The sequence below is a fragment of the Myzus persicae genome, unplaced genomic scaffold (assembly GCF_001856785.1).
Source record: "Myzus persicae strain clone G006 unplaced genomic scaffold, MPER_G0061.0, whole genome shotgun sequence".
Lineage (NCBI taxonomy): Eukaryota > Metazoa > Arthropoda > Insecta > Hemiptera > Aphididae > Myzus > Myzus persicae.
In genome coordinates, this window is record NW_019103919.1 from 171,197 (window position 1) to 185,643 (window position 14,447).

Consider the following 14,447-nt stretch of genomic DNA (forward strand, 5'->3'; position numbering starts at 1 on the left):
TATTATAATAATATGTGGTTTATTTTCCTAATTTAAATTTTTTAAATGTTAATCAAAGTCTGATTTGTTAATTTGTAAATCTTTATTTAATTCTAATTGTTATTAATTTTCTTTATTATTATTATTATATTATAATAATATGTGGTTTATTTTCCTAATTTAAATTTTTTAAATGTTAATCAAAGTCTGATTTGTTAATTTGTAAATCTTTATTTAATTCTAATTGTTATTAATTTTCTTTATTATTATTATTATATTATAATAATATGTGGTTTATTTTCCTAATTTAAATTTTTTAAATGTTAATCAAAGTCTGATTTGTTAATTTGTAAATCTTTATTTAATTCTAATTGTTATTAATTTTCTTTATTATTATTATTATATTATAATAATATGTGGTTTATTTTCCTAATTTAAATTTTTTAAATGTTAATCAAAGTCTGATTTGTTAATTTGTAAATCTTTATTTAATTCTAATTGTTATTAATTATCTTTATTATTATTATTATATTATAATAATATGTGGTTTATTTTCCTAATTTAAATTTTTTAAATGTTAATCAAAGTCTGATTCGTTGATTTGTAAATCTTTATTTAATTATAATTTGTTATTATTATTATATAAGGTTTATATTCCTAATTTAAATTTTAAAAATGTAAACCAAAGTCTGATTTGTATAATATAATAATTAAAAGATAATTCGTTAATTTTCTTTATTATCTTATCAATAATAAGTAACTTTTATTTAAAAATTGAAATAAAAAATAATTTGTAGATTTGTAAATGTTAAATCAATTATAAACTAAAATTATCGAGTTTTTCACTATACAGTTAATCAGTTAATGGCCACCAATCACCATTAACAATGTAATAAATATGTATATATATATATATATATTAGGATAATAATATAGATGACGGGAATTTTGATATCCAAAGGGAATTTTTTTGATTTTGAGTGGGAAAATAGATTTGAATGTACTGGCAACACTGCCAGTGTTGCCAGGTAGCAGGGAAATTCCCGCGGTGCGGGGAAATTTTACAACAATATAGCAAAAAGGGAATGCGGGGAAGTTAGAACAGTATACTTGGAATACAGGGAACTTTCAGATTTTAGTAAAATAGTAATTTTTTTTATCCAGTTTTGTCACAATAAACAAAAAATAATCTTTTATCACTTATCAGATAACTTAATCAGTAATAAATCACCAAATATCCAAGTTCCATCATAAAATGGTATTATCATCCATGATTGGGTACTACTATTTATTACAGGGGGCCGATTTTGATAACGCGTGTTGGACGTTGGTTGTATTGAGCATTTGAGCGTAGTGATAACGATAAACGATTACGCTCAAAACTTTTCTAGTCGTTTCCAGCGTAAATGCGTAATCGACGTAGTCACTACTCACTAGTCACGTCGATCACGCGTTAGTAGAATCGCCCCCTTGATAATCATGAGTGGTTCAGAGTGTTCAGACACGTCAGGGCCTTCAACGCCAAAAAAAACTCGTGCCATCAGAAATGAACTATCAAAATCTGAAAAAAAAAGGACAAACAGGAAGTTGTTTCGACAAGAATGGTTGACAATTGATAAATTTAAAAATTGGCTGGCTGAGGTTCCAAACGATCAAACCAAAGCTAAATGCAAAGCATGCAATATTATTGTGGCATGTGGTAAAAGTGAACTGGAGAAACATAATAAAGGAAAAAAACACAAACATAACATCCAAAGCTTAAAAGGTACATTTAAATTAGATACTCTATTCAGTGGTTCACCTCAAAACAGTCAAGTCACTAAAACCAAAAACCAGTCTAAACTAGCTGAAATAAAAATATCAGCTTTTTTTGCTGAACATAACATTGCTTTCCATTTAATAGACCACCTTACACCACTTCTGAAAGGAGTTTTTCCAGATTCTAAGGTATGTAGTGATATGGAACTTCACCGTACTAAATGTACTAGTATCATTAATAACATAATTGCACCTGTTGAAGTGTCTGATTTAGTTGATTTACTTAAAAACAACCCCTTCTCGGTTTTAGTCGATGAAAGTACTGACTTAACGTGTCATAAGTTTTTATGTTTACTTGTACGATTTGTTCATCCAATCGAAGGTACTGTACATACCAAACTACTAGAACTTGTGAGCATAGACGCTAAAGATTGTTCTGCTCAAGCAATCTTTAGTGAGTTTAAGCAATGTTTAGGTGATAAAAATATACCCTTGGAAAATATTATTGGTGTAGCTTGTGACGGTGCTAGTGTTATGGTTGGTAAACACAATTCATTTATGACACATATCACCAAAGCATCACCTGATGTGATAACAATGCGCTGTATATGCCATTCATCGGCATTAATAGCAAGTAAGGCAACCGCACAGTTACCAAGATCAGCAGAGCATATGATTAGGTCGATAGCATCATATGTATCTGGTAGTGCTAAAAGATCCGCTCAATTAAATGAGATACAAGACTACTTTGATGGACAACGTAAGCAAATATTAAAGTTAGCAGATACCCGGTGGTTGGCTATGCACCAATGCGTTGTAAGATTACTGGAATGTTGGGAAAGTCTTACTCAATATTTCCAAATTGCAAAATTTGAAGATAAATTGAAATCTGCAGAAAACATTCATTCAGAACTTCTAAACCCATTTACCAAATGTTATTTTCATTTTTTAAAATTTGTATTGGATTACTTCAACAAATTCAACAGTTTATTTCAGAGCCGTTCAATTATAATACATAAATTGTTTAGTTTATCGCTGAGTTTAATTAAATCCATAACTCAAAATTTTATCAAACCAAAACTAATAACAGACAATATTTTTAAAATTGATTTCAATAGTAAATTAAATCAATTACCAATACTTGAAGTTTTTGTTGGGACTGAATGTCAAAATGTATTAAATTTACAACCCGAAAACCAAATAATTCTTTTTAAAGAAAAATGTTTGAACTTTTATATTACTGCTGCTCAAGAAATTGTGAAAAGATTGCCTCTCGATAATGCCCTTATTCATGAACTAACTCTCATTGACCCTAATATAGCTCTGAATTTAGAAAACCGAACAGATATGAATAATTTTCCTTTTTTAATATCAAAGTTTCGAAAATATATTAATGAAGATAAAGTTATTGAGGAATGGCGCCAACTTCCGTGTGCATTTAATTTAAAAGAAATAGAACACCTAAAATCTTTAAATATAGCGGAAATGTGGCATGAATTATCTCTACTAAAAGAATATGTTGATAATAGCCCAAGATTTTTTAACATTTGCAAACTTGCAAAACTGGTACTGGCATTGCCTCATTCCAATGCAGAGGCCGAAAGGGTATTTTCAATAGTGACTGATGTCAAAACAAAAAAAAGAAATAGGATTGGAGATAAGTCCTTGAATTCAGTAGCTGTGATAAGATCTTCTTTTCAAGACAAAAATATAAACTGCATCTCATATAAAGTAGTAAGCAAACACCTCGAACTCCATAACTATAAAAATTTGTATGAAAAAAAATGAAGACTGCTCTAAATTATCATTTGTTAAAAAAATTTAAATAATTAATAGTTCTATACTTTTATTTGTACCTACTTTACTTTCTCATGTTATTGTTTTTATATTAGTTTAAGTAAAATTTAAATCAAGGCTGATTTGTTAAAAAAAGTTTAAATAATTAATAGTTCTATACTTTTATTTGTACTTTACTTTCTCATGTTATTGTTTTTACCTTAGTTTAAGAAAATTTAAATCAAGGCTGATTTAGTGATTTTTATAAGTAAACATTGTTCACATTATATTCTGTTTTTCTTAGTTAACAATAAATTGTTAAATGTAATATCAAAAGTATTATTATATTACGTATTACGTTATTATTATAATTCCTCATACTAGTATTATTAAATATTATTTATTGAATTTTTTTTAACCAATAAATTATATGTTAATATTGGGTTGACATTTTATTTTATTTTTCATTTAATAGTTCACAGTAATACCATAGAACAAAACAGTGTGGTATAGTGTATGGTAATTGGTAGTACAGTTCACTGTTCAAATTAATGTTATATTTTATGCTTTTTTTTTTTTGGTTGGTTGGTTTTGGCGCAGGGAAATTTTGAATACAATTGGGAAGTTTTAAGGTTATAAGTGGGAAATTCATTCTCAAAGTACTGGCAACACTGACTACAGTCCCTTCAAAAAAAAAATTAGCTCACTACCATGTCAAACTATCACTAATCGCCACTGGTTAGTAGTTACACTTACCAATACATGTTATTATGTATAGTAAACATACGAAAAAAGTCACGTCACACTAGCTAGCGCTGCTTAATGGGTAGATTGGAAAGAGTAGCTCTAGAAAGCGCTGATCAGACTCGAATTTGTATCAAATTTAATAAAGAACATTCGGCGCCACTCATGGTCTCAACCAAAACGAAAACTGCTAGCTTTCATTCAATAAGTGGCATTATTTTGGTAAAATATTATTTCATGAATATTATAATCTTGATTTTATTCAATTGTGTTTAGAAAAAATGTAAACAGCCAATTTTTTGATCTATTTATTCTACACATACCTAATATTGATTTATGGCGATAAGCAACGAGTCATCGGATGGGCAATGATCGCTCACAAACCTCGTAAAACATCCTATGGCTTGGCTATGAGGTCCCAGTGTGTATCGGACCCAATCTCAACTAATTTAATAAGGAGCAATGCTTTTGTAAAAAAAAATAATCTTGTCGTCAAATCGCCGCCCATTGTTTCGCGCACCGACTAAGACGATATTACTATCTTAAGGTAATGTTTTAGCTGATAGTAAATGATAATAAAAAATGTTTGTTGAAATAATTTAACTCTTTTGTTTTTGAATCCTGAAAGTTTAAATTTGTATTAAATTAATTTTTAAAAAATTCAGAATATATACAATTTATAAATATAATTTTTAGACCAATTTTGATGGTAATAACTTTTATTTAAGTCGGGTGGTTAACTTTAATCAAATTTAAAGGTGCACTCCACTGCTGCATCGACACGGACCAGGATAATAAAGTAATAGGTATAGGTATAACGTATATTATCTGTTATATTATATTGTTCTGTGATATTAGACAGGACTGGAAAGGAATGAGTCGTCGAAGTGCGTGGAGGTGGGCAACGTTGCGAGCGGTGTGGTTGGGGGCTTGGGGCAGTGCATTCGTTATCAATTATTATCATTTGTGTGTGAGTTACCGAGTTCATGTTAACTAGTTTTTTTTGTAAAATCATAAAACCTGTACATTTTATCTACATAATTCTAATTGTTGTACGTTTCGACATTTAGGGATCATTAGCAAGACAATCTACGTATTCTTCATATTTGTCATATGTAATAGAATAGAACATAAAAACAAAAACAAAATACCAAATAAGTGAAAAGAAAAGTAATTAGCATACAGAACAATTCATCAGGACAACCAAGTAAACTAACTTTTTAATGTAGTATGTCTGAAATGAAGCTTGTTTAAGTGTTTAAAGTGGTTTGTGTTAACTAAAAATAACTATGAATTAAATTTAAAATTATGGATAATGAAGTTAATGAGCTACTATTACTCAAAATTAGTTATTATTTCCTGTTCAAAAAAATTACTTAATTATTAGCTTAATGTTCAATAATTAGTCACTGTTCAATCTTGATTATAGTTACTTAAGTAAACTAAGTAAAAAACAAAAACTTATATATCTTAATCTCAATCTCGATATATTATTATACAGTACTTACTATAGTTTTTCATAACAGATCCACCCAGTTCATACTTAACTTAAATTTATTCAAAGATAATTTACTTTAAATCTATGTACGATTCTTCAAATAGCTACCAAATTAATTGAAATATATATTGGGTGCTTAATAACAACTTTTCTTTATATTTGTAAATCTAATAACATATTGGATAGTGTTGTTTCTTCATACATATTTATTCGCATAGATTTCAAGAAAAGAAAAAAGAAAAATCACTGATAGTAGTAGACGTTTACATCACAAATAAGTTGTCATATGATAGTGATCAGAAAAATAAAAGGCTCTTTTAATTAACACATAATATAATAATGTACATATTTAATTATTTTTAGCTTTATTTGATGATACTATTATTAACAATAATTATAAAGTACCTACAGTGTTCTAAGGAAAATATAGGTAACTCATCATGGTAAGAGTAAAAGCTCTGTTGGGACCCGGATGTTTGTATTGAAAATATGTATGTTTAGATCCTGAAAATTAGGGACACTATGATGATACTCTCACTGCAGCTAAATCAACAGGGTATGTATAGTTATCATTATTTATTTAAAAATCAGTACATTTTAATATTTCCAGTTACGTGTTATTTATTAGATGAATACAAAAAAGGATAACATTGAATATTACTTTCCAGTCATTACTATCTCTAATCAAAATACCACTTATCCATCTACTTACAGTATATACGGTTCATAATTAATCAATGATGTAAAAATCACACCGAGTGTGTCTCCATTAGTAAACTGCAATAATAAACAACATTTGAGTAAGCAAAATATTTTCTATACTTCCTATAACTATATAATTTATATAAGTTCACTCAGACAGATGGAATTTAGTATGTTGTATAAATATAATAATTTTTATAGAGCAAAACAACAATTGAAAAAATTAGGTGTTAACTACTTCTAGATAGCTTGCTTATTATAACTGCATAAACATTGTACTTGATTAAATCTTTTATGTTTTTCATTTTTGTAACTAGTTCCAAAAGAAGTAACGCACGTCAAATGTCAATTCATTATTTCAAAGCTATCATATATGCTTGTCTAACAACTAAAGTTTACAACGATTTTGCTAGTAATTGCTAGAAGCAAAAAGCATTATTGTCTATATGTTGAAGACATTGAAAAAGTTGCTAAACCTTTATGAAATAAACTTGATTAGTTGCTTTTTGCTGTTAGATGCAGATTTTGACTAGCTTTTTTTATAACTATTTCTACCAAGGATCTTAAAATTGTTAAATTTAACAGTGCAGACATTTTAGTTAATCTTTATGAAGAACTGATTAGGACATATGTGTTCACTAAATAACGTTAAAATAATTCAGGAATTATCCAAAAACTTCATAATGTTCTGCGAATCCACCAAAGTTTAAAGATCTACAATACGAGCTTACCAAATATAGCTTGATTTATAATAATTTAATAAATATATTAACAGAAGTTTATATATTAATATATTCTATTAACATATAAATTACACACTAGATATGAATGGCAATATTATTTAAAATTGAAACACAAGAACTTAAAAATGTATATGTCGTATAGGTATATAGTCAAATCAGGCATTTTAATTAAATGATTATGCATTTGATTAAATGTATATTTCATGTCAGGCAAGCAATTAAAAAACATTTTGTATATTTAAAGATTTAAATATATTTTCTATCAGTTATTTATTGCTATTTTATACATACATATTTTATAATTATTGTATAATTTGAAAAACAATATCATCCTAACAATTTGGTAGTACAATTTATTAGTCATAACTAAACTGTAAATCCAAAACGTTGCTTTTTTTCAGTAAGTAAGAATTTTTTTCATTATTTCATAACAAATCATACACCATTTTTAATTTGAATAAAATATAAAATAATTTGTCCCCAAACGCAAATGCTGTTTATTTTGAGTATTTTTTTATTATGTAGGATTTACAGTCGTTTTAAACAGTTTTAAATGGCAATCATAAGCCCGTCCCCAGACAGATATCCCTAAAAACCATTGTTGCTTATGCACATGTACATTTAAGACAGCTAAAATAATTTAAATTTAAAAATAAAAAGGTGAGCAAGTGAGTACAATTGTATATTAGGTGTTGTCGCCGTAAATCTTGCGATGAGCTGTAATAAGCGCAACGGCTTGCTGCCTTATCGGTCCACCCTTCCCTCTTCAATCTCATACTGTTGTTCCTTGTGTGTTAATATTATTATTGTTATTGTTCTATTATCATATTTTTGTATATTTTACTCACAAATATCATCTCCGATCAATCGACTTCGCAGGTCAAATATTGGTTGCAGTGTTGATCTGCACTCGGGTCATTGTCTCAAATACACAAGCCCGCGTAAGTCCGCCAGCACCCGATGTGGTGTGTGAGAGGCCGTCCGGGTCTTCAGGCTCTGCACGTCCCACGTTTAGGGTTGCCACCTCTCCGGGTTTCACCCGGAGAATCCGGGTTTACGTATAAATCTACGGGCTCCGGGTTCAGAGAATTTTTCTCCGGGTCGGAGATAAAGATAAGATAACCTACGATTTATAGTCTTAAATAGACTTGTTTTTATTATTATGCCTTTTTTTTTATTAGTTTCCGGTAACAATTATTAAAATGTGCAACAAATAATGTTAAGTATGATTTTAAATTTAAATAATTTTTCTTGTTTGGGATTTTTAATTATATTTTTATAGTATAATTTGTATTTTTGAATGATAAAATATGTGATTACTGATTATATAAATATTTTTTTGTTTGCATAATTGCATTTCATTACTTATCATTTCACTTCAACTAAGCTATAGATTTTAGATTATACTACCACGTACTGGTGTGTATACTAGCGTCTAGCTGATGACCTTTTTTTTTGCTTATCGGCCTATCTCCGGGGCTGCTTTCTTTCAAAGGTGGCAACCCTACCCACGTTAGTTCCCGAGCACTCTTGAATGAGTGAGAGAGGCCGTCTAGATCTTCAAGTCCTGCCCGCTGGCCACCATCACCCGACGTCAGTAATGTTTAAGTTAATTTAAGTATTCGTCCTGTTTTGTGTGAACTCTGTGGTCATTGCACCTTCGATCATAGACACTCCATATGGCCATATCTTTTACAACTAATCCCGTATGCATCACCTGCCGTCATCACCGTGCACATTAAGTTGCCGATCCACTGCGCTAGTAAGGGGTTTGATTTTTGAGTCTTAAGGCGCCGAAGTAAAAATCACTGTTCTTGAGCATCATCGAGGGGACCGTTTTTCTCGGGCGCGCACATTATAGATGTTGTGTGGATCATTTTACAGTGTACACCCGTAGGAATATTTTAGTTAAATTTAGTTTCAATCAATTGTTAAGTAGATACATTTCAAATTTACTACAATTAGTATATTAAACATTACAGCATTAGAGTGTTGTCTTTAATGTTGAAGTTCTGCACTAAGTATAGTTAAAACACCTTTATGCAAGGCTGGGCATTAACGAATTAAAAATTAAAATTAAGTTATAACGTGAAGTTAATACTAACTAAGTTAAGTAAATCGTTACTTTTTTTTTGAAACTTAATTTTAACTTAATAAGTTAGATTTTTAACATATTAAAAGTGTTAACTTCAAATTAATTTTATACAGATTTCTTAAAGTTAAGTTACATTTTATAATTTTATACAACCCATTGATTTATACCTTTGTTGGCTTGAAATAAGTATATAATAGATATTAATATATATTATATAGTCAGAGGTATTCAAACTTTTTCATCCCACGGCTCCTTTAAGTCTTCACAAAATGTCGACGGCTCGAAAATTATAAATGACAAAGGAATCAATGTTTACCTGAATGTAATTTATATTTTATAATTTATACTTATTATTTATTTACCATATTACATATATATATATAAATTAAAGCTATATTTAGCGAATTATTGTTGTAGACAATTCAACGTTTCCCAACAGGCACATGCCTCAATCATAATAGCAAACGTTTTTCGTAAAAATATTTATTGGTTTTCAATTATACTACGCGGCTCCCTTCGACAACTCCAGCGACACATAGTTTGAATACCTCTGTATATAATATATATACATTTATATTTTTAATATTCGATATCATAGAAAATAATTGGGAAAATGTATAATTAATAAATAATTATTATTACCAATTGAGTTTGATATATACATATTAGGTATTTTCAATTTTGTAGATAATCTGTGTAACTTTCACCCTCATGTAATAATAATTTAATAATTAATAGTTATAAATTTGTGATTATTGATGTATATACAATATACATTATTCATACAGTATGTACTATATACTTAGAGTTATATGCAGTGGCGGCTCGCAAGTAAATTCATCGGGGAGACTGAAAATTTAATAAAAAAAAAAAAAATGAATACAAATAATATGAAAAAAACTTAATTTAATTACTACACGCTGCTATACAATGTCAAATAGCTAAATTTAATAGTCTAATACGGACGCACGACGACGACACGCTGCAGTTTTCGTGTTTACAGAAAAATATACGTGACGACCGCAATGCGAACGGCAAAAACTCTGAATGAGTCTAGTCTCAGTGTACTGAATAACATCTATACAATCTATCCCCGTCCTCCGCCTAGTCATGCATATGAAATTTGTATACATAATTGAGTCTTTCGGACGGCAGACTCTGGAACTATAGCGACCGTCGTCGTTATCGATATATTTAGCCCGTATTGTTATCGCCGTTATCGATATATTTTATGTATTGCATTGTTATTGAATGACACTCATTATTAATGTAAAAATAGAATACAAAATATTATCAATATTAATATCGAAAATCATAATAATTATTTTCAGAATGGATATAACACAAAAATATTAAATTATAATACAATGTTTTTCAAACTTTTATATAGCGTTCCTACTTTTTATTTTTGCGGGGAGTCGCCGTCTCAAAGACTCCCCTAACGAGCCGCCACTGGTTATATGATATTGGCATATTCCCATATTAGATATATGTATATCGTTATCATAATATATAATGAAAAAGAACATTAAACATATTATTATTACATAATATTAATATAAATTTATATTTAGTCACATAATTGTACAGAAAGGTACTACGGGTAGCGACGTTCCTGTACTAAATTATTTTTCTTGTAAACCATACGGCATTATTCCTCAGTACACCTAGTGACGTTGTAACGCATACGCCATACATCCCGAGAAATACGTTATTACTTGAAATTATTAAAATAATTCACGGGGAAATGATAATTTATGAATATCTTTGTTTCAGTGCTCTGATTTCAAATTTTTATACTCCCCGATTTATAATTTGAATTGGGGTATCGTTATTTTAAGGTACTCATTGCTTCATTTAGTGTGAGAGCGTTGTGCAGTACTGCAGTTCGATTAACATTTCCATGAGTCATGATGACTGAGTCAAGAGACCTAGAGTCAAAATTGCCACATTTAAATAAATATATTGAACAATGAATTAAGTTAACTTGAAGTTAGTTAATTTTTTTATCCATTAATTTTTAACTTAACCAAGTTATAAAAAAATTAATTCGTTAAAGATTAATTTAACTTAACTTAATGAGTTAAACAAAATGGTTAACTTGCCAAGCCTTGCCTTTATGTATATGCATTGTTAATCTTAATCATATGCTATATTTGAATTGAATAAAAATTATTTTAAGTATGTTGATGATTAAATTAAGTTTTTGTTATGTAACTTTATAATTACATTCATTAATAACTTAACAAATCCATGCTTACTCATTTTAACAATCAATATTTTGATAATCGACAAGCAGTGCTAATTATTTTAGCCATTGACCTTAGTCATGAATTTTTGGTAATATTCACACATAGATTGTATATAATAAATAGTAACTTTTTGTTTATGTATCATTTTTTCATTGGTCGACGAAACTCATAAATGCCAAAGCCTTACACTATATTCAAATTGAAAGCAACGTCTAAGCCATTATGTATAGAAATTCATAAAAAAACCAAAACCAAAACATTTTGTTCTTAGCATTATAATCATATATTTTTTCCAATACTGATTTGTACATCACTGTCATAATTTGTGGCACCTAATGAAATTCACAATATTATTTAATACAACAAAAGTTGTACACTATTCCCATAACAACTAAATTGAGTGTAGTTAACTTTTTAAAGAGCACAAATGGCCATTTAAGAGTTTAATCATTATTTGCTGTTTAATTTTAATTTCAAACGATCCTAATCGGTATTATAGTAACTATCCGTCGTCACAATTACATCAACATTTCAATTGTTAGTTATCTGATATTTTTTAGAACGTACCGTATAATAGACACACAATATTCAATAAACTAAAAACAAAAACTAAAATAATTCTACTAAACAATGTTTTGAATTTTTTAATAATTCATAATCTGAGAAACTCAATATAATTTTACAAAGGCTATGAAATGTCCCCATAGCTAAATGTTTGACAATAAGAAGTCAGTCAGCAAAATTAATCTTCAAAGTTTTCATACCATTAGATGATTTCAATAATTTGTTTTGTTTAAATATCGATTATATGATTTATGATGTTCAATTAAATGTCTTCCGACTCGATTCCATTATATTCTACCTGAATAAATGTGCTAAATCGAGATTTGTTAATAAATTATTCAATTACATCAGTATTGGTTGGACATAAGACATGGTAAAAATGCAAATTTACAAAAAAAGAATAGATGGGGTAAACATTGGTTACAACTGCTCTTCGCTGGTAATATAATAACATTGTTTAAATTTCGTAGTATTCCAAATTAATTTCTGTATGGTTAAAACTGTTTGATTGGTACACAATGCGATTGTATGAGTGCAGATTGTAAATTTAGCTTGAACAAAAGATGTATTTTGTCATTAAAATTTGTATTAAATACCTATTTATATTTAATTGAGTCTTCACAAGACCTACATTACTACATGTAGATAGAATGGTAGGTTAAAATGTACACACATTTTTTTTGTATTACAATATTGCTGATGGTCATTCAATGTTAAATCCGTGTCTTACTAGTTCGTTGAGTTCATAATCTGTTTTACAACAATCGATTTATACGCATGGCTAATTTGAATTTAAAATGTAGAAACCATTTTTTTTTTTTTTTTGTACCAATTGTATGAATCGTATACGCCCTGTGAAATATTTATTTAACTAATGCAGACTTTACAAACTATTAAACTGGGCTTAAACTTGTTACCATAAAACAATATTAAACCATTGTTATTTCTAATTTCAATCCTCCAATGTTTGATGCAAAAAAATTTAAAAATAACTGTACACATAATACCTATAAATCAAAGATCATAATGAAAATATCATGTTAAAATTATCTATTCCTCTCTAATCTTGTGTAATATTTGTATTGATTGTTATCAGAATTTCAATAATGGTGGACTTCAGAATAGTCTTGCTGGTATGCTGTCTGGTCAGGTTATCACGTGCCATGCACATCCCTCAACCCGACCTATACTGGTACAACATCTATAAGTATTGTGGGTCAAGGCTGGCAGACGAGCTGCAAGTCATTTGCAGAGGAAAGTACAATGAAGTACCAGGTGTGTTCTTAGCTTTCCATTATTAAATACTTAAAGTTTTTACAATTCTCCGACCATGGTGAAATCTTTTATCTTTGTCACGAGGACTTGAAGCCCAAACAGGTGACTCGTTTGTTATATGATATCATACTACTATGAGTGCACTCTGGACAATATTTAGTAGCATAATGAATACCTGCCCTGATACCTTCTTAGTACAGCATACATTTGTTTTGACCTATGACTTCTCTAACATTGATATATTAACCTGCGCATTTATTGCTTACAGCTAATGAGAACGAGCTGTCTATGGAGGAGACAATTGGCATTGTCGCTGGTTGTCAACGAATGCTGTACAATGCCCTGCAATAGATGGACGTTGAAAATGTATTGTGCATCAGATCCCCTATCCTAGGTACTTAACCAATACAAATATGTAATAAATTATCAAATTATGTGGATCCACATCAATCTGTGCCAATTAGTTTCATTCAATTTACTAACATTTATTATTATACCAAAACTATTGCAGACATATATAATATTAAAAAAAAATTTTTTTTTTCAATAATAAACTTAAGGATTTTAACGATTTTGATAATATTATGTAATTATTTTGTCACAAGTGTTCATAAGAAATTGTTTGAACTATTTAATCTCAACTGTTTTGTACAGTTTTTGACAAGAGTCAACAAACACTTTAAGGATAAAAAATCTGTGGACCTACAGAAAATGTTACAGTTGAATTAAATGCCATACATTTATTACACATTTTTTCTATTTAGTACTCACAGTAAATTAGATACTTAAACACATACCAAAAGGTATTACAAAATACAAACTTTCCAATTTATTGCAAATTCTTTTCTCTACAAGTAGGACAACAAGTAAAACGGAATGAAAAAGAAAAAAGATACTAAGAAAATGTTAACTTAAATACACCTAATACTAAATCACATGGGACTAACCATTGAACAGATGATTCACTAACTTTTAATTAATAATAAGTAATTAAGTTTAGTTACACTAAAAATATGTCTAGAATTCTAGATATACATAATATTACTTACATTAAAAACGTT

General features: G+C 28.7%; 1 protein-coding gene and 1 long non-coding RNA gene across 2 annotated transcripts; both read left to right on the top strand.

Annotated features, from left to right (window-relative positions):
• The first annotated feature begins 1,458 nt into the window (after positions 1-1,458).
• On the top strand, positions 1,459-5,384 carry LOC111036325 (protein FAM200B-like). The gene is made up of 2 exons (XM_022318324.1): positions 1,459-3,471; positions 5,328-5,384. Exons 1-2 carry the CDS (start codon positions 1,459-1,461, stop codon positions 5,382-5,384), a joined length of 2,070 nt encoding a protein of 689 aa, XP_022174016.1.
• Positions 5,385-5,792: 408 nt separating this feature from the next.
• LOC111036331 lies at positions 5,793-13,891 on the top strand. The gene is made up of 4 exons (XR_002604756.1): positions 5,793-6,311; positions 6,384-6,555; positions 13,208-13,386; positions 13,655-13,891. It is a non-coding gene; the product is annotated as an uncharacterized LOC111036331 (long non-coding RNA).
• The last annotated feature ends 556 nt before the right edge of the window (positions 13,892-14,447 follow it).